The 20808-nt window shown below is 43.8% G+C and overlaps 1 protein-coding gene across 2 annotated transcripts in view; it reads right to left on the bottom strand.

Annotated features, from left to right (window-relative positions):
* Nucleotides 1–17214: 17214 nt before the first annotated feature.
* Nucleotides 17215–20808, bottom strand: part of TMEM154 (transmembrane protein 154) — a 46304-nt gene continuing 42710 nt past the window's right edge. Inside the window, exons 7-8 of one of the 2 annotated variants that reach the window (XR_012129613.1) lie at nt 19299–19547; nt 17215–17296 (exon numbers count right to left, since the gene is read on the bottom strand). Coding sequence is in view for 1 of the 2 variants with exons in the window: in XM_036998667.2 (XP_036854562.2) it covers nt 19505–19547 (43 nt within the window). In the remaining variant the exon portion in view is untranslated. Of the gene's footprint in view, nt 17297–19262; nt 19548–20808 lie in introns of those variants that run through there. The other variant, XM_036998667.2, reaches the window with a different exon arrangement.

Genomic DNA, 20808 nt, shown 5'->3' with positions numbered 1-20808 from the left:
AATTAATCTCAATTAGTTTCATCTTCAAGGGAATTTCTTGTCCAGCTATTACTATCATTTCATCCCAGATATTGTTTGGAAGTCTGTCCTTCTAGCCTATCCTTAGTAAGATAGGAGACAGAAATCCTAAACCACCTGAGAAATTTTAAAAGGTTCATTCAGGTTGGCAATATCTCTTTTTCTGGGAATGTAAGTCCCCAACTTCTTCTGTATGGATCACTTTGTATTTGCAGATTGCCCACAAAGAGTCATTGTTTGGGTAAAGCGCTGCTGCTTGAAAATGAATCTGTGTCCTTTCCTTCACAGCAGACGCTATCAAGACCTTTTCTGAGGGCTCAAACCAGACAGATGGAATAATTGGCCATGAAGTAATAGTAACATACAATTACCACTCTGTATTTTTAAGTTAATAAAGAAATGATTCTTTGATTGCAACACTTTCCTTTGTGTTAACTGAATGTTTACTACCTGGCATGGTAGTTTAACAACTTTTTCAGAACTCCGGTCACATGCATAGAAATTCTAGGCAGCCTTACCTCTCTCTCTGGTTTTCCCTGACATGTTTTGTTCATTTCAACAGTGTGATACATTTATGTGGAAAAGAAGAGAAAAAAAAAGAAAGAGTTCACTTTTTGCCCAGTAGTAATTTTTTAAAAAATCTGTCTTCCTCTGTGTGAATAGATGCATCATACCTAGAGTCAAATGCAAACACAGTATTGTGTTCTGCATCCCTGGGCATCTTTAGAAATGTCCGCCTTCATCTTTGGTACATTTGGTCAATTTATTTATGCTCATACTTAATTTCTTTCAAGAAATAATGCCATGAGAGTCATGAAGAAGTATGAATTCCCTCTTGCTCTGGCGTGAGATCAGGGAGCTTTCAGCCATAACTTGGAAAATTGTGGGGTAGCTGAGCTGCTCAGTTATGAAAGATGCTATTAATATAGGAGGATAATCCTTCTGCTTTATGTTAAGGTGGCTGTGGTTTTCATACCTTTAAAATCAGTCTTACTTGGTATTCAATATTTCTGGATCTCATCCAGATCTTATATCAGTAGTCTGGGGCAAGAATAAGAAGCGGGTAAACAAACATCTTCTTGCCTGGATGCAATCAAGAATAAAAGAAAAAAGTATACCGTCCTTCAAAAGATACTCAAGTAAGAATAAGTGCTGTTAAAATTGCCTCCTTTCTTCTGGTAATTTTTCTAATACAATTACTCTTAAATGGAGTATTTTCAATATACAGATGTGCATTCTTCACCCAAGGCCTGTTAGGTCAGAATATTTTGGGATGTGACCCAAGCAGCATGTAGAAAAAGCTTCGCAAGTTTTTTGCTGTGTCTACCCTAGTTGGCTAAGAATGATTTCTCTCAATGGTTCATTTTCATACTCTAATTAACAGATTTAAAGAGCTCTTGTACCTTTTTGTAATGTTTTATTGATTTCACTGACATCAAAATTCATTTCCCCAGTTAAAATATCACAACTGCAGAAGATGATTTGAAAGGTAGAGTTGACAGCAAATGATATAGGAGGGAAGGCAGGCAGGATGAAAGATTTGGCAACTTCACCAAGTTTCAGTGTGAAGAAGGCACGGTCTTTGTGGGTTAAAAACTCCTACTGTCTACTAATTCTGTGCAATGACTTGGTGTCAAGCTAGCAACAGACAGGTGCCACCAAACACTGGCTTGGCCTTGTCACTAATAGGCAGCCTTAAGTGTAGAGGCCCAGCCCTGAGCAGACCCAACAGAGCCACTGACCTGTGTAGGTGTCCCGTCCCTGGGGAGGACCCTGAAGTCTTGGGGGAAACTGCCCCAAACATGCATGGAGTGGGCCTTCCAAAGCCATCACTCCCAAGCAGCACTGAGTTCCTTCTGGTAACATCCATCCTGCACACACCTGGCATGACTAAGGAGTAGGTCGCTGTTCCAGAGTATGAGTGTGCAAGGGGGAGAAGTGGTAAAATAAAGTATAAAAGGTAGGCTAGACTGGGCCAAGTTTAGGTTAAGATATTGTAGCTTCATAGGTCTATGAAATCATTTTACACAAAGCATTTTCTCTTGGGTAAAACAACACCCTTCCAAAATGGCAAAATATGAACTAAGAAGGAATCACAATAGGTTAAACCTACTTTGAGCCTTAGTTTTCTCTGTGCCGATGCCCATCGTGAGTAGCTTGTAAAATCAACCACTGTGACCATTCATGCATAGATAGGCTCTGCTGATTTTATAAATACATAGTAATGCAGCCGCCTCTCTAAGGGCAGGCTCCAGCCTGACGTTTGCACAGCCAGCAGAAATAATTTCTTACAGGAGATAGAATTTCATCGTTTAGCAATATTTCATCAAAGGAAGCTGCACCCTCAGCCACACACGCTGTCTATTTAGGAGGAGGTGGCTGCCCAGCCCTGACTGCTTTCCTTCAAATTCATAGGCAGCCAGCAGGTAATCAATGCCTTTTATGCAGGATGGCAGGGAAAATTCTGTAGGTCTTAACAGTGGGAATATTTATCTGTAAAGCAGACATGAGGTTTTAAAAAAATAACGTGTTGTTTTTTCTTAATTATCAAAGTAAATCATGTTTAACACAGAAATGTTGAAAAATAAGAAGGCTTGAAAATAAAAAAAAATCATTCTTACTTTAGTCATTCAAAGATCACCACTCTAATGTTTTAGTGTACTTTTCAGCCTCTTACACAAATGGCATATAAGCAGTTTGCAGCCTACCTTCTCACTTAGCATTATAGGTGAGATGTTTGCTTGCTTCTTTTCTGTGATTATAGTCATGTTTCAGTGAATCTCCTTGTAAATAATTTTTAGTCTCCATTTCTGATTATCTCCTTAAGGTAGATTCCTATAAGTAGGATTTCTAGATCAAAAGATGTAACCGAACATCATGGCATTTAAACAAAGATTTCCTAGGTTAACTGGAAAACACACTGCTGTGTTTACTGGTTGTGTAAGGCTGTTTCTGCATAAGGAAAAAAATACCTTCCACCAGCTTTTCTCATTCCAGCACTGATGTGATGTTGTTGTGGTAGGTTTGAGGCTTCCTCCAGAGAACAGATGATTGAATGATGCTGTTCAGCTTCCTTATGTCCTTTCAGATCTTCTCTTCTCCCACACTGTTCTGTGCCCTGCATGGCTGGTCTTCATGAACTACATCAATGTGCTGCCTTGCTCTGGGCATTCCAGTTGGGTTCAACCAATGACAGACTCTGGCCAAAACAAAGATTGGAGGGTGGAAGAACAAAGCAGTTGGACCTGCTCCCTGAAGAATTGCTGTGGGTTGGCTGCATCTGGTTTTTTGTTCTTATCTGCATTTTTCTTCATTATGGTGAAATATACATAACATTTACCATTTTAATCACTTTAAAGTGTGCAATTCAGTGGTGTTAAGTGCATTTACAGTATTGTGCAACCATCACTACTAGTCCATTTCAAGAACTTTTTATCATCCCAATAGAAATTCTATATATCTATACCCATAAAGAATAACTCTTCATTACTTCCTCCCCTACCCTTGGTAATCTTTATTCCGCTTTCTGCTTCTATGAATTTGCCTATTCCAGGGGCCTCATATGAGGGGAATCATACCAAATTTGTCTTTCTGTGTCTGGCTTGTTTTACTTAGCATAATGTCTGCAAGTTCATCCATGCTGTAACATGTCTGAATTTCCTTCCTTTTTAATGCTGACTAATATACTATTGTACATATATCCTGCATTTTGTTTATCCATTCATCTGTTGATACATATTTGGGTTGTTACCATTTTTCGGTTATTGTGAATAATGCTTCTGTGAACATTGGCATACAATGGCTACATCCTTTTACAAGGCCATAAATCTTGTCAGGTGGCCCTTTCCATGTGGCTACCCTCTGTTTGTTCTAATAATCATCCCCTCTCCTTAGCCCTTTAGACTTAGTGTGGTAGTAGCTCCCTACTGTTGCTACTCCTGCAGTACTGCACCATCCCCTGTGGGTTTCCTACATCTACCCATGCCTTTGAATTCTTCTCTTTAGTCATCTTTCTTCAAATTACCCAGCTTGAGTGTGCCATCTACTCCCTTCCAGGTTTCTGACTTTCACCAAAATTTTGCTATAAACCCTCTCCACTTTAGGCCTGAAATAACTGAGTATCTCTCAAAGAGTGCTTAGGCATATGGCCAATGCATCCCACCAGTAGATACTGACAGATACCTGGAAATTTAAAATAATCTGTATGCTCAGGCCCCATTCCACTTCAACTGATTCAACATCTAGTGCTAGGACCTGAAAGATGTTCATTTTAAAAAAGTTTCCAGGGACTCTAATGCTATTAGTCTAAGGTCTACCATGAGCCCCTGGCCCTGGGACGTTTGTTTATAGCCCTGAACTAAAGTGTGGCTCTTGGTCTGCTTTAAGAATTTAAGCCAACATTTTAAACTAAACTAGCCAAAGTATTCTGAAATGAAGATACTGAAAATTAATCACATGTCATTCACATGCTCTTTCCAAGTTAACTTTGTTTCATATTGAGTTGCCTTCCAAATGGTGGAGCTTTTAGCAAGGAAGAGAAGAGCATGGTTTTCATAGCTGGAGATTATCTTCTAAACTGCCAACATCTTGTCCATTTTCCTGCAGACACTGTCTCATTGCATGTTAACCTTATGTTCAAGATTCAGTAGTACTAGTAAAAGACTGAGTTTGAGAAGCTAGCAGCATACAAACTTCATACTTCTCAAAGGTGTTTAATTACCCATACTTCTTGTAGTATAATTCCTAACATATATGAACACAGCTATCCTTAAGTGAAATGTCAAAAGCCACACTAGACATGCTATGGTTGTATTACCTACCAGTCTCTCTGGCAAACAATGGCTACAAATTTAAATGGTGCTCAGAGGCTGAAAGGCAAAATGATATAAGAGGCTGCATCTACCTTAATAGTTTGCTGAAGACAACAATGAATTTAGAGTATTAAGTAAGTTATTATAATGCCCTTTGCTAATTACCTCATTTTTATTCTCAATCCTGTGAGGTGGCAGTTTCAGGCAATTCATATAACTTCCCTGATCTTCAATTTCTTTACCTGCAAAAAAAAAGGGGAGAGAGAAAGTATTTTGCTATGCTAAAAAGCATCTAAGGGCTAATCAGATTAAAAATTCTTTGGTTCATAAATTCCATATTACAAATGAGGAAATGAATACAGAGACATTTAAATGACAACTCTGTGTTCAAACCACTTTATCATAGCAGGATTAAACTTTAAACTCAAAAAATAAAAAATAAGAAAATAAAATTCCTGAGTAGCACAAAAATAAATAAGTAAATAAGTAAGTAAGCTTGAAATTCAGCCCTGCTGGTTCTTAGCTTAGTAGATAGGCCAAAACAAAGCCAGTCAGAAGGGAGAGAGCAATTTAATTAGCAATAAAACAAAACAGAAACAAAGAGAGAAAGTAAGCAAACAAGAATGGATGCTGTGAGTAAATGCTAGACCTTCCCATCACTGGCAAGAGGGAGTGGGAGTGTGGCCGCTGTGGCTAATGCAACCAGTCAGCCTGAGGTTTAAAAAACATGACAAAAAATGTGAAATATCTTCAGCCCGAAGTGAGCTGGATGGCAGCTAAGTGCAAAGGAAGTGTTAAAAATGACGAAGAGGCCCTTGTCTGGTTCACTGTGACATGCATTCAGGTCAGGTTAACCACTAGAAATAAGCTGTGGTTCTGCATACAGCATGGGCAGCTCAGAGGCCACATGTGAACACTTTACCAAGTTAAAAAGTGTCCCTTCTTGGGGCTGATACATTTGTCCAAAGTTAACCACAAATCTCTTTGTCCCCCTCATCTTTCAGATAAGAAGTTGAAGCACTGTTTCCTTCCTGCTCCCTAACTCAAAAAAAAATCAATAATCTTCATTTTCTAGGCATCTTTCTAGATTCTCCGGGAGGCTGCCCTAGACTTGACTCAATTACTTTCATAATAGCCCAGACTCTGAACTGAATTAAATTGAGCTTTTAATGTTTAATATTTCAACATAACAACATTTGGGACTATCTTATTTGTCTTTTGAAGAACTTGGCCCTAAAACACTATCATAATCATTACAGCAAGTTGCTGGTTTGAACCAGAAACAGTTTTAAAAAATAGGTAATTTCATTTTCAGCACATAGCATACAACTTGTTTACTTCAAAATCAAAAATTGGGTTCTACTAGAGGGAAAAAACAACCACCACCACCACTCATCAGGCAGTGGTTTAAGAAAGCATGCTTGCAGATTGTCCCAAAAGCAAAAATGACACTTTCACTTCTGCAGTGTGTGCTGCCTTTGACCAGCACTGAAATAGTCACTAACTTTAAAATAATGTTCTCACACACCACACCCTAGCCTTAGGTTAACTGTGGGAGCCATTGGCACAGGCAGAAATCAGAAGCCAGGGCCTGCAAATCCCTAACGTTATTGGCAGTAGGCACCAGATGAAATGAAGCATGTGGGCTCAGCAGAGCTTCCCGGAAGCCAGGTGTTACCTTGTATTGCAGTGTTACTGTCAGGCTCCCTGTCCAAGTGTGGGCCCGCTGGGTAACACCATGAACCCACTGGGGCCACCACACCTCCACCTCACGATGAGTACATAACACAAGAAACAAATGTGCCTTATACTCCTCAGCAAATGCAGTTCCTTTTTTCTTATTCCCTTCTTTGGTGGAATGGCTTCTTGATAGCAGCAGTGAGCTACTAGAGATAAAAATGCATCAAGTCGTGTTGACAAATCACAGGACAAGACAAGTGCAGTCAATGTTGAACTGGCCCCTGACTGCAGAGATAGGACAGAAGGGGTGTTACCTTCTTTGGCTCCTGGACCTGGAGGTCTCAGGCTGTGATACCAGGTTTACTATGTTGTGTTAGGGTATGGGGTCCTGTTGAGATCACCCATGGGGATGGAGGGAAGAACTTCCACGGTGGGGTGCGTGTGAGTGTGTGTGTGTGTGTGTGTGTGTGTGTGTGTGTGTGGTCATTCCCCGGGGAAGGAAGCTGGCCCTCAGCAGGAGGCTGAAGGGGGAAAGCGGGGCAGGCAGCCAGGAAGGGCAACCCTCCTCAGGGCCTCAGCCTGCCCTTGGGCCAGGCTTTAGACATAATTTTCCAACCCCATTCCTCTGGGGAAGGGAATAAGATGGCCTGCCCGGTAGAGATGGCCTGGGGGCAAGGTGGTGAGGCCAGTGGATGTCCCATGTTGCTCCTCCCTGCATTTTCCTTTAGGCTTGCTGGAACACCTCAGCTCAGCCTGGTAGTGCTGTGAGGAATTGAAGGGAAGGTTCTGAGTCTTTGTCCAGCAGTTGTGACATGGTGGGGAATGCAATAGTCTTGAGTGGAACAGTCGCAAAGGGATGTGAACAATGGGAAGCAGATGACAGGTGGGTGGGTGAAATAGGGGAAGGGGATAAAGAGACACCAGATCTCAATCACAGTGTAAAATAGTCACATGGATGAAAGTACAATATAGCAAATATAGTCAATAGTTCTGTAAAATGTTTCTGTGTTGACAAATAGTAACTATACTAGTTTGGGTGAGCATTTAATAATGTAGATGACTGTCAAATCACTATGCTGTATACTTGAAGCCAACTGTATATTAACTACACTTCAATTTAAAAAAATCAAAAAAGAGTTGTATATCAACTATATTCAATAAAAAAATCAAAAACAAAGAAAGGGAGAAAGTAACAGATTGCTCATGAGGATTAAGCAAGTTCATTGGGTAACATGTAAATGCTATACAAGCGTTAGCTTTTATTTTAAGATTAAGGATGCTGTTGGATTTTCTTAAAACACGATGCCTGGACCACTGGTGAGAGGGTGAGCAGCTGTACAAGCAAGGGCAAGGAGAAAAGGAAGGATGGAAAGATCAGAGACAAAGACACCATGGCCACTGTTTCAATGAATGTAAAATGCTTAAAAAGGACACCCTGATCTGTCACCTCCACAGGAACCATCACGGCATCCTTGTTTCTGCCCAGAGGGGTAAAGGTAACTGAGCTTTCAGCTTGGACTCAGGCCTCCTTGATGGTAACAAAAGCAGTGGATTCAAATAAATTGATCATTCCATGAAATGAAAACCTATGTTTTACAATATAGTGACTGTCAGCACAGAAACCATGGATATTAAGTGTGGCGACTCACGAAAGAGCTGATAAAAACCTTTAGTCATAAGGAAACTGGCTCTTGTCTGGAGTCTTCCTATGACACATGAAGTCTTCTGGTCTCCCACTAAGTAAATTTCCTAGGGCTGCTGTAACAAACTGCCACAGATTGAGAGGCAGAAAACAAAAGAAATTTATTCTCTCACAGTTCTGAAGGCTGGGAGTCCAAAATCAAGGGTTTGTCTGAGTTGGTTCCCTCTGGAGGCAACAGTTAAGGTTCAGGATGAACTGGTGACCCCCTCGGAGGAGCCAGCTGCTGACGGGAACTTCCACGGGGGTCAGCTGTGACAGTAGTGGGGAGCCTGTGGTGGGGTTAGGGTTTGCATGGGATAGCTCCAGAGCTAATGCCAGAGGGAGGAGGCTGCTTATAAAACCATATCCATATCTGTTTGTGCCGCCTTCTCCACACCAAACTGCTAAGCCGGGATCAGAGAACTGCCCAGCCTCCTCAGGGCACAGCTGGCCACAGAGAGGAAGGCACAGGTCCTCTCTCCGTGGAAACAGCCAGCACTTCTCAAGGCTGGTCTGAGATGCCGGCTCTTAACATGAACAATGGCCTGATATTAGATGGAACCAAGGGTGACATTCCAAGCCACTCGATTTTCAAACAGGCAAAAACAAATCAACAGCCCTTGCTTTTCATCTGGCAGAGTGTTTTCTTCATGCAGCAGCACTTAGCAACGGCTTCATCCCTCCTGATTAGTGCTGCCATTAGAGAAATGATTCCCCAGCACAGTGAGTCATCGCAGATCCTGACAACTGTAACCATTCCAGATGGTGAGAACATCAGCCACCATAATGGCCCTTCCTGTCAGTGTTTGCTGCGGATTGTTCTCGGAACCGCTGGGGACCGACAGAAGCTTGTAGCCTGGAGAGATTTATGAGGTATGGCTGCTGAGCAATGACACCGATTCCACAAGCCACGTGTAGAAATCAGTCACTTTTCTTCAGAGTCACAACTTATACAAGGGGCCAGAGAACAATACCAGTTGGTATTGTCTTTTGGGGGAAGAACAAAAAAGACTCCTGTGCCCCAGCAACACACCAAGCTAGAAATGAGAAACAGGTGCTCAGAATGTCCCTGAAACAAGTGCTGTCAACATGCAGGCTCTCCGTGGGCTTCGTTCACACTGTCACCTAGATAGACTTGCAGGCTTCAGAGGAAAAGGCAGGCATCCAGTGTGTATGTCTTTCAGTGAAGAAGCCATCTGTAATTGCTCATGCAGACAGCAAAAAGCCCAACATCTTGGCATTTTAGATTTTCAGGGAAAGATATGCTAAGTGAAAGAAAAATAGTCAGTGTTCAGAATCTGTGCAAATGATTTCATGAAACCGGTTGAGCTCAGCAGTTCCCCACCCCCACCCACCGCCCAGCCTGAATATCTGCTCGCTTTGGAGAGCTCTTGAGAGTGTACTATGCACAGCTGAATTTATTTTTACCAATATTCAAGCTTACATTATAAAAAATAGTACCAGGCGAAGCCTCATCATCATTATGGCAAAGCGAAGCGCTCATTTCACAATTGGTTGTTTAAAGTTAATAGTAGATCAACTGAGCAACCACTAAAAAGATGATGTATTGGCTTAATTCTGTGTTGTTACAGAGCTCAGCAGCTGAGTTAATATATACATGGAGATGTTGGCAGACGGCTCCTTTTGGTGATAATATTCATTTTTATGAATGGCTCATTTATTTTTTGTATGTTCCTCTTTAGCCCTGCCCTCATTTCTTCCCTCTGTACGGAGCCTGGCTCCCGGGACTCTGAAGGTAGCAGAGGGAGGAGAGCTTTGCATTTTAATGGAGACAATGGGCAGGCTGCTGCTCAGGACAGCTCCAAAGCAGTGAAAAATGAAGAGGAGAAGAAATCAGGAGAACGCATCCGTGGCAGAAATTGGTTTGAGAAGTGCCAGTCGGCTGATTATTTACTGGGTCTACAACCTGTGTATCTTTGTAGGTGTGTTTGTTTCAAATCCAGGCAGTGACTCCACATGACAGTGAATCTCTCCCATTCGCTCACCTCCTGCAGGAGGAAACTATATGCACAAGGCGTTTTATCTGTCTCTCATTAATCACCTGAAGAATAAGAGGAACATACTTACTCGGGCAAAAAAAAGAGAAAGAAAAAAAGTACAGCCCTCAAAGGCAAATGCACTAGACCTTTGTCTTCAAATGTCCTGGGCCCGGTGGGGAGGGCCTTGCAGTTGTTCCAGCTTCTCATGCAATCATGTGCATGTTTGTGGCAGGGCCCAAAAGGGTCTGGTCATCACTGCTGAGCCATTCCTGCATTTTCTCTGCCCACCAAGCTATCTGCTTTCTCCAGATTTCTGAATGTTTTCCATGAAGGGGGGCATCAGGGTTGCCCTCTGTTATTCCCCAGAGTATTTACTCCTCTTTGCTTGGCTTTCCTCTGCACTGCCCTCCTGCAGATCAAAGAGGCAAATGGAAACTTTGGAAAAGGGATGGCTAAGGAGCTCGTTGGGGCTGCAGGCCACAGCCAAGGGAGAGCTGAGACTTCTTAAAACATACGAGAGGCAGGCGAGCCAAGTGGTTTAGAACTTTGGCGGCTGAGTCAGACTGTCCTGCCTGGAATCTGGGTCTCCTGTTTAAGAGATGTGTGACCCTCAACAAGTTGTTTAATCTCTTTGTTCATCAGTTTCTGGAAAACGGATACAATCATAACACCTCTCTCAAAGGTTTGTTGAGAGGTTTAACTGAATTTGTGCAGGTAAATAATTTAGAACCTACGTTGCCTGGCACAAGTTTTAGCCACTAGTGCTATCTCAACTTCCTGTACGAAGCAGTCCCTGATTTAAATGCTAAAAAATGCCCAGTCATGCCCATGACCCTAAACTAGCAATAAGAAGACTTCATCAAGGGAAATTAAGCCTCTCTTCATCTCCCTCTCAGATCCATAATGAAGGGAGCAGGTCTTTGAAAGTTATTACATCTGGGTGTTGAGGGAGGCACACAGGCATGTTCCCACTGGGGGGAAAAAGAAAAGCCTCACTCTTGCAGGACTCAAAGCTGATGGTCCTGCCTCACTTGTACTGGTACCTCATGATGTCTTGGGGGGCTCACTTGGCAGTGAGCAGGAGCTGCTAAAAATGTCCTGTAAGTCAAAGTGGACCCTGCTGCTAGTGGGCTCACACTTGAAACATTCATTCATTCATGGGGAACAGTTAGGTAATATGAAGGCAGCCTGTGATTATGCCTCCCCACTGTGTGGCAAAAATGAAGTGCTTGGGAGCTCAGGGTAGAAAGAGGTCAATGCCAACAGTTCACAGCGCTTATCCTTCAGACCACTTTTCACAGAGACCATAAGGTTCTCTCTCACTCTTTTTCTTCCTCCATCTCTTCCTCCTTCTTTAAGAATTTATCTGTAGTACGTTTCAGAAGAAGACTCAGCATATCGAGGTTGGCTAAGAACTTGCAATGAACATCTCAGTGGGGTCCTCCACTTCCCTGCTTGAGAATTACCAGGGGTGCTCATTAAAACTGCTGATTTCTGGGCCAAATCTCTCTGGGGTAATGACCAACGATTTTGAATTTTAAAGAAGTTGCTCAGGCGCATTTAATGCACATTTGATGTGAGAATTGTTGACTTGGAAATGATTTAATTTAGCTTCCTTATCTTACAGATGGGAAAACTGAGGCCCAGGAAAGTGAAACAACTTCTCCAAAGTCTACCCAGGTAGTTAGCAGTAGAAACACAACCTGGTAGCAGAGGGAATGCATGAGTGTTCTTACTGCAGAGAAGGTTCCAGGCTTTCTGGATGCAAAACTTTCCCAGATGAGCAAATACTGAGTTCTGTTTCCTCTCTGACTGGCATACAGTCCTGGCCAGAGCAATATGGGCCTTATTGCCATATTATATAAAAGACATAAATTCTACATTTCCAAGTAAAACTAGAATCCAGTATATGCTCAATAAAACAAATTAATTTAATAAGACTCTCACAGTGTTTATGGGTTTTGCATGTTTCATTTGGTAACTTAATGTTATTTTACCTTGAGTGTTGATACTGAATTAATGAAGGTGGTTTTTTTTAAGGTATGAAAGAGAAGACCATAAATATAACTATTTCACAGCCTTTTAAGAATTACTAATAATAACACAAAACTATGTAAAATAGCAAAGAGTAGATAATGACAGTTGGGAGAATGTCAGCAATAAAGGGGGGAGGTGGGAAAAATACAGCTGTAACACAGATATCTTTTCTTTTTAATAAAGGTATCACAGACATACAATCTCATGAAGGTTTCGCATGAGCACACTGTGGTTACAACATTCACCCATATTATCAAGACCCCCACACACACACCCCATTGCAGTCACTGTCCATCAGTGTAGTAAGATGCTATAGCGTCACTACTTGTCTTCTCTGTGCTAATCATAATGTTCCTCAATCCCCTTCTCCCTCCCTTCCCACCCCCTTCTCTTTGGTACCCACTAGTCCTTTCTTGGAGTTTGTCACACAGATATCTTAACTCTAATAATGATGTCTTAGAAAACGTCACTATGACTCCTGTATTTGTAGTCGTGGTGAAAGTAATTCAAGGCTGGAGTCTGTGACTCTTCTTTAAACTGTCACACGACACTAACCTCAGTCTTATGTTATCAAAGTGTGTTTGTTGCCTGATGAATGGGAGAGGAGGTGGAGGAGGTGAACTAGTGGAAGAGGGGGTCTGTGAGGGGAGGAGAGGAAAATGAAATCAAGGAGCAGAGGGAGCCTGCATCTAGCTAGCCCCTTGTGGGAGTGGTATGTTTGAAAGGGATCCGGTGTCATAGAGGCAAGTGGCCTGGTTTGACAGGCCACCCACCGTGAGTCCAAAGAAGCAAAGATGATGGCAGGACAAGTGTGGAAAGCTGGAGTGAGAGACTTTAAAGCTAGGACATATAATAAGCCACCTACCCAGCCTTTTATATCTCTCAGCAAACAGCTAAACCATAGAAGATGGCGAGCTGTCTGTTCTGACTTCATTCATTCCTGTTTCATTTGTTTACTGATTCATTCAGTGGTTCCAAAAAGATTTACTGCTTTCTAATGATAACGTTAATAATGACTACCAGTTATGGAGGGTCTACTGTGTGCCATTACCCTGTAACACAGATCAGAGAAGCCAGGTAACACGCCAGGTCCCACAGTGCAGATTTAAATCCAAGCCTGCTCTGTGCCAGCCTCTCCAAATCAGCATAATGTTGCCTAAAGTGAGCCCTTATTCAGGCATGTTCGGATGGAGCTGCTACAAACCCTCCCCACAGTCTGTTCCATCCCCTCATCCAGAGAAGCCACTTCTGGCCCCAGCTCGGCCACCCACTTGCTGTGCCATGTTGGCCAAACCTCTTTGTTTCTGTGCGTCAAGCTCTTCACCAGCCAAATGCAGGGACTGACTGGATTAGGTGATGACTGGAATTCTTTGCTGCTCTTAAATTCCATGTGTCTTTGCTGGATACTTGTTCCTTTCAGCTGGGGGAACATTTATGAAAACTCACTTTTCTCTCATGATCTCTACTGTCTCATTTTAGGCTGTTGCCACCTGTGGTAGAATAAACTATTGCCCACCCGAAAGACACTATTCTTAGTAGAAGAATCCTTGACTTTCTTCAAGGTGGCGATGCACCCATCTAAAAGGCTACATTTTCCAGCTTTACTTTCTTTGCTTTACATCTAAAGCAAGATGCACCCTATTTCTAAGTTGTGGCCAACGAGATGTAAGTAGATCAGGCTTTCAGAAGAGTCCATTTCTCTTTCCTTCTTTTTTCCAGCTGCCAGGAAGGCAGGTTTGATGACTCGAGCTCCAGCAGCCCTCTGGGGCCACATGTGCTGTCTGAGGCTAGAACCTACATGCAGAGAGAGCCGTGGCACATAAAGCCAGAGAAAGCATGGTCTCAGATGTCCACGGAGCCACCAGACCAGCCCTGGACTTCCTACCTCCAAACTTCTTTTAGGCGAGAGAAAAATAAACCCTTACAGATGTAAGCCTCTGTTCTTTCGGACTTTTTGCTATATGCAGGCAAACTAATCCTCACTGATGGACCGACGTACTCTTCACTTTCTTTCTTTAGCTGTAACATTTCTCTTAAACTGCAGTGTTAAATTCACTACATCCTGCTAGACAAATTGATGACCTGCTGGCACCTCTGAATCAAATATGTACAATGCTGGATTCATAGTCCAGAAAACATAACCTGAAAAACGGTTTCTGCTGTGTTCCCTGTTGCAGTCAATGGCAACACCACTTTTCCTGTCACTAGTATTCAAAAGCCTCTTATCCAGTTCTCCATTCATCAGCCTAACATTTTGAGGGCGAATTATCTCAACAGATGATTGGTGCTGAGGGTACAAGGATAAGCCACACAGCTATCTGTTCTCACGATGCTAACAATCAGGACAGGCATGTGTCTGTTCTCATGAAGCTTATAATCGAGACAGGCATTAGGTGAATAATCACACAAACCAACGTGAAGCTGGAACAGCAGCAAATGCTGTAGAGTCAAGGTTCTGAGGCAAACGACAGGGACCGGGGAGAGCTTCCACTGATCTGAAGCCCAAAGGATGAATGGGACCTAAGGTGGCGAGGAGCAGGGGGTGCTGCGGGGCGGCAGGGGCGCGTTTCAGGCAGAGGAAACAGCGCATGAGGAGGCCTGAGGAAGGAAGGGGCAGTGTCTGTTCTGTGCGTTGAAACAAGGCTGAAGCACTAGGGCCCCCAAGGGGTCCCAGAGGCAAGAGCAGGGGTCAGACCTTGGAAAGGGGCTTGGAGCTTCATTCTATGATCAATGGGAAGCCAACTGCAGGGTTGTAAGTGGCCAAGGGCGGGCGGGCAGTGACCTAATCATATTTGCTGTGTCCTTCAATTTCTTTTCTCCTTTTTTCTTAATTCTCTCTGCTACTGCTGCTTAATTCTCATCCCCAGTTACCCTCTTCTCTTTCTGAAACTCTGAGGGTCATTCTTCCAAACCCCACCGCTCATCATTTTGCTCCTATCCCCAAAAGTCTTCAAGAGCTCCTCATTCCTTCTGTATGAAATTCAACTTCCCAAGCCAGAGTTCCAGGCCCTGACCTCCCCGTGCAGCTTCCACCACCTGCCACTGTCCCTCACTGACCACGTGTTCCAGCCGAGCTCTACTGTACTGCGCTTCCCGTCTCCATGTTCCTCGTGTTCTTTCCTCATGTTCTTCCTTAACGAACTGCAATGCCATTTTCATGAATGACCATTCGTCAAACTTTCTGACCTTTGAGACCCTGCTCCAACTCACCTCTCATGCTGAGGGTTTTCCCGGCTCTCCCCAGCCCAGTCATCCTTCCCCCTCTGTGTCTCTGAGCCCCATAGCTGCGCCTCATCGGCAACTTGTCCCTCCCTGCATCTGGGCATGAGCCTTATCTCCTCCAAAAGCTTGACAGGAGGATCCTGGCTTCTTTGCTGCTCCCGACAAGCCCCACTGTGCCCTACTCAGAGCCAGGGGCTCAGGAAATGACAGTTGAAGGAACAAATGAATGATACTCAAATAGGTGGGCAGACAGTACCCAGGATCACACTTTAAACAATTCCTTTGTAGTCAATAAAGATGGCACAGCTGCACAGTGACCCTGGTACCACGCAGGCTGATTTTGGAAACAGACTCTCTGCGTTCAAATCCCAGCTCTACCACATACTGCCTGTGTGTCCGTGAACAAGTTACCCCATCTCTGTGTGCCTGTTTCCTCCTCTGTGTTGGGGGGTGCTACTGCACCAACCTGGGGAGTTGAGTGAGTGCGTTCACATGCAGTACACAGCCCAGTGTCAGCCACAGAGCGTGGACCTTCATCACCATCCTGTCACTCCCACTTTGAGTGACTATCACTATGTGAGACTGCTTTCTGTGACCCAACGACCTACAAAGTGGTACGTGGGCCAGAGTTCTGGGCAGCCAGATTTCCTACAAGCTGTTGGGCTGGGGAGCTTCCCTGCAGGTCGGTGTCTTTACAAAATGAACCTGGCAAGTCCTTCACCATGTTCCGCAGACTTCCAGCCTGTGCTGTTGCAGCCTCTGGACTCTGAACTCCTTCAGGGCGGGGACCATAGGACTAACAGCCAGCGCTACACAGTCCTTAGCGCACACTAGGCACTCACTGCTGAGAGCATTCACATCAGTCACCTCACGTGGTTTTCTACAAATCTTATGAGACAATGAGGGCCCAGAGGGATTAGCTAACCTGCTCAGAGGCACAGAGCCAGCATTAAAACCTTGCCAGTCTGGCTCCAGAGATGTGGGCTTTTCTGCCCCATCCCACCTCCCATCTGCATCTCTAATACCTACATGTCCTAGGCACTCACTAAATGTCTGGTGAATGAATGAACTCCACTGGCATCTTCAGAGAAGACTTCCAGTATTTTGTCTATCCAGGATTTCTGACTGCTCCCGCTCTTCCTGACACTTCTAAACCCCTCAATAGCAGCTGGTAAACTGCTCCTCCCTTTTACAGGAAACCATGCCTCCCACCCCCTGGCTGCTTGAGGAAGTTGCCGTGTGTGACCGCACACTGTGGCCTGCTCCCGGCCCTTTTCTCACTTTCCTTTTCTCAGAGAAAGACAGACTTTATTTTCAATGGTTTTTTACTCTATGGAAGGTGTATGTATGAACTGTAGAAACTTTGGCAACTGCAGAATTGTACAAGGAAGAGAATTTTAAATGGAGGACATTTTTTCTCTTTACTCAAAATATTCTTTAGTGTTTGATGATCCTCACAGAGAAAAAATCCTCACAGTGAAAAAAAGGATTAGACATTTTGCAGTGTGGGGAGAGAGATTGTCCCAGTTCTGGCTTGTTCTCATTTAGTTCCTCGTGGTCTTGACAACTGCCTTAACACCTTCAGACCCTGTTCTATTTGACTTGATTCACAAGGTAAATACAGAGCTCCAAAACTGCCTTGATTCTCCCTTAGTCCCTGAAGAGCGATGGGCAAACTGTGCCCAGATCAGCCAGGGTCACAGGCAAGCATGTGGAAAAAGCTACTGATTCCACACTAAGGAGCAAGTCTTTAAGGGCTTCTTACCTCTCCTTTCGGAACTGTTTCTCCTTCCTGTGGAAATGGTCCTGGTCCCGTACACCTAAATATATCCAATGCAGCTCTGCAACTAAGATTCAAAAGACAGTGATGCTGTAAGAATATCAGACCTAAAATTAGGATTTTTTTTTACTTGGTTCTAAATACTTCTGCCTTGGTTAATGAAATCTTACCCACTCTATTCTTTTTTTTAATATACCTTAGAGAGGTAAAACTTAAAAATGCACAAAGGAAATGAAAAGCATCAGTAAATTCACAGTCCTGAACATTTCAGCCATTCTGGAGTTCTGACTCTGAATGTGGATAAGTAAGAGAAACAGAAAAGAAGAATGGGTGTAGTGGTAGGCATCCGTGGACTGGGCTGGTCCCCAGCGTCCTGCATCTGGTCCTAGCCCTCTGATTCCCTTTAGGAACTGCTTCCCCTGCATCCTCTTCCACACAACCAACCAACCGCCCACCTGCCCACCCACCTCACCAGCCAACACACACAAGCATGCACATGCACCACACATGTGCGCACACACGCATGCACGCACACACACATGCATGCACGCACTTCAGTATCTGGTAGTAGAGGGATGTGTTAATCCCAATACCCATTTTCACAGGGTTAGGCATAAAAACCAGACCATCTAATTCCTTCTGGGATACTTTTCTTAACTGGATGTAGGGAAAGATATTCCCTTCTACTCTGGTGGCAAGATGGGAAAACTGAGCTGCCTGGAGCTACTAGCGGCAATAATTACAGCCCCATGGAGACAAGTTGTCTCAGAGAATGAAGACAGACTAAACTAAAGAAGCCTGTTTGTGCTGGAGTCCCTGGTCTGGCTGTCCCTCATTCTAGCTGGTCCTGGTTCTGATTGTCTCCAAAGCAGACACTTTCTGCCCTTGGCCAGTTTGGTTACTGGAGCCTGTAAGTTTCTTTCAACCTGTGTTAGTTTGAGTTGGACATTCTGGAATCAAGAGTCTCATTTAAACAAACACACCAATATTACAGTTAAGGAGAGAAATTGGGAGAAGTGTATTTTTTTAGGATACATGTATATATACATTTTTTAAATTTATTCAAAGAAAAGTATTGGGCCTTGCCCTGCCCATGCCTCATGTTGCCTGGATCTGGCCAGAGATCTAGGTGATCTGCCCCCCTCCCTCGGGTGGCCCACTTAGCTCCCGCCCCTCCCAGAGCTCCGCTAGAAGTCAGGGTGTGTACCCCATGCTGTGCTGGTGTGAGTCCTAGCCTCAGGTCTGTTATTCATGCTCTCTCTCTGGAACTGGAGAGAGTTAACTAACTCTTTCCAAATTAACAGGAAGGACAAGCAGCTCTGATAAAGAGAAGGAACTTGTTATCTAATGTTCTTTCCACCCTTCCACCATTAGGCCGGGCTGACCACCATCCATGCGCATCCAGGGGCCAATAAAGGCACCTTGAGAGTCCCCCTCCATTGTGGAAATCATCTGGAACCCTCCTCACCTCACTCCTGACCCCTTCTAATCTGCCCCTACCTCCTCTAATTTGTGTTCCAGGTTTTGACTCCTCTCCTTTAGCCCCTGTAGTATTTACAACTAACCTTGATTTCTCTGGTTAGGGGAGCTCCCTAAGAACTTCTCACATTCTCCCTGACTCCACCCCCACCCACTGGGCTCTTGCTCCTGCCCCAGCCCTGCTCAGAACATAGACCTCGACATTAGTTCGTTTGGCTGCTTCCCGGGATTTATCTATCCCAGCTCCCTAAAGGCAGAGGTCAGGCAGTATGAACGAAGAGGGGGCTGGCAGTCATTCTGGAATGGGACAGGGGTGGGTTATGAACAGAAAGGCACATTCACACTTGGTTAAAAAGTCACCAGCCACCAGTGTCACAAGATGGAGTGATTTCTGCATAGATTCAAGGAGGTGAGAAATAAATGAGTCTCATAATTTACTCTGTTGCCCAATTAACTAGCTTGTTTGGCTTCATCTACATTCAGCACTGGTTGGAGAACATTTCAAGAAGAATTTACAGTACTTGTTATTTTGTTAATCTGTCTTGCAGCACAGAGAAGAAACAATACATATCTTATGCTTGTATCATTACCTAAAGAAGTTATTTAGTCTTTTTATTAATAAAACTTTTATTTCTTTTCTCCATGGACCTTCCAGAGGGCAAAGAAGAAAAGCCCAGAGGTGAGGTGAGAGCTCCTGGGAGGGTTTTCACGATCTGCAGGCTCCTCCCCTGCTTTTCTTTCACCTCCAAATTGGGACCATTTTATCTCCTCCACCGCCACTTGCTTGCAAGTTCAATTACGATTGCTCTCTGCCTCCTCTGAGACTGGATTTAAGGTAGCTAAAAAGAAAATACACATACAATAGGAAAATTTCAAATAAAGATAAAAATGATATCAGATCTATTAGATGGAAGATGAGGAAAATATAATTAAAACAGGAAAGTTAGGGAGAAAATGGTGGTGAAAAATGAACGATTCTCTATTTGAGTCCTGATTTTGCTGATGATAAAGACTGGTTAGGTAATGAGTAAGGGTAGTAGAGTGGTTCTTAGGTCAGTAGGTGATTGGTTTTTCTATGATTGTTGAGCACCTACTAGTGTCAAGCACTGTTAGAATACAGATAGGCCTAAGACTTTTTAACCCTATCCTCGAGGCACTCACAATCTAATCTTGTCCCACTATAATCTCACGTACTGAGAGCAGACATAAATTTCTATTTGACCCACCCACAACCTGTTCTGTACCATGGTTTATGCCTCATGTAGTGGGTGAAACCAGTTCTATTACCTACCAAAAATTACTGGACCAGGGATGTGTGTACAAGCTAAAGAGAGCCGCACAGGCACTGGGCTCAAGGGAGGTCAAGTGTCCCTGAGGACACTTGATGTGAGATTGCTTCATTTATTTCCTCTGCGCTGCATGAGGCCACACCAATTTTGGCAGATTGTATTTTCTAAAAATACCTGCAACATCTCACCTACCCAACTTGCTCTTCTCATGATGTGACCTTGATACCCTTCCCATTGAGTGGTGAAGTGTATGTCCTCTCTCCCTTGACCTTGGTGACTGCCTCAAACAACAGAGTATGGCAATAGTGATGGTATGAGATTTGAGTCTAGCGCATCAAAATGCCAGGAACCTCCACTTTGTTCTCTTGGGATACCTCTTTTGGAGCCCACCACCATTCTGTGTGGAGGCCCAAGAAGTCCAGGGAGAGGCCCGTGTCATAGGAATTAAGATCCCTGGCCACATTTCTGATCAGGCTGCAATCCAGCAGCCAGCACCAGCCTGCCAGCTGCATGAGTGAGCCATCCGAAAATGGATCCCCCGGCCCCAGTGAGCCGCCCAGCTGACACCCTGTGGAATGGAGAGGAGCCATTCCCACTGAAACCCACCCAAATTGCAGACTCATAAGCAAAGTAAATGATTGTTGCTGTTTTAAGCTACTAAGCTTTGAGGTGGTTTGTTAGGCAGCAATAGATGGCCAAAACATCGATCCAAGCAGGTTTTCCCTTGGAGAAGTATGAATGCATCCAGAGGAGGGCCTCTCAAAATCAGGCAGAACCTCAAACAATGTTGTTTCCTAATCTACACAAGACC

Source organism: Manis javanica, chromosome 3 (assembly GCF_040802235.1).
Source record: "Manis javanica isolate MJ-LG chromosome 3, MJ_LKY, whole genome shotgun sequence".
Lineage (NCBI taxonomy): Eukaryota > Metazoa > Chordata > Mammalia > Pholidota > Manidae > Manis > Manis javanica.
The sequence above is the reverse complement of the archived record's forward strand: the minus strand, read 5'-3'. Positions and strand labels throughout refer to the sequence as shown.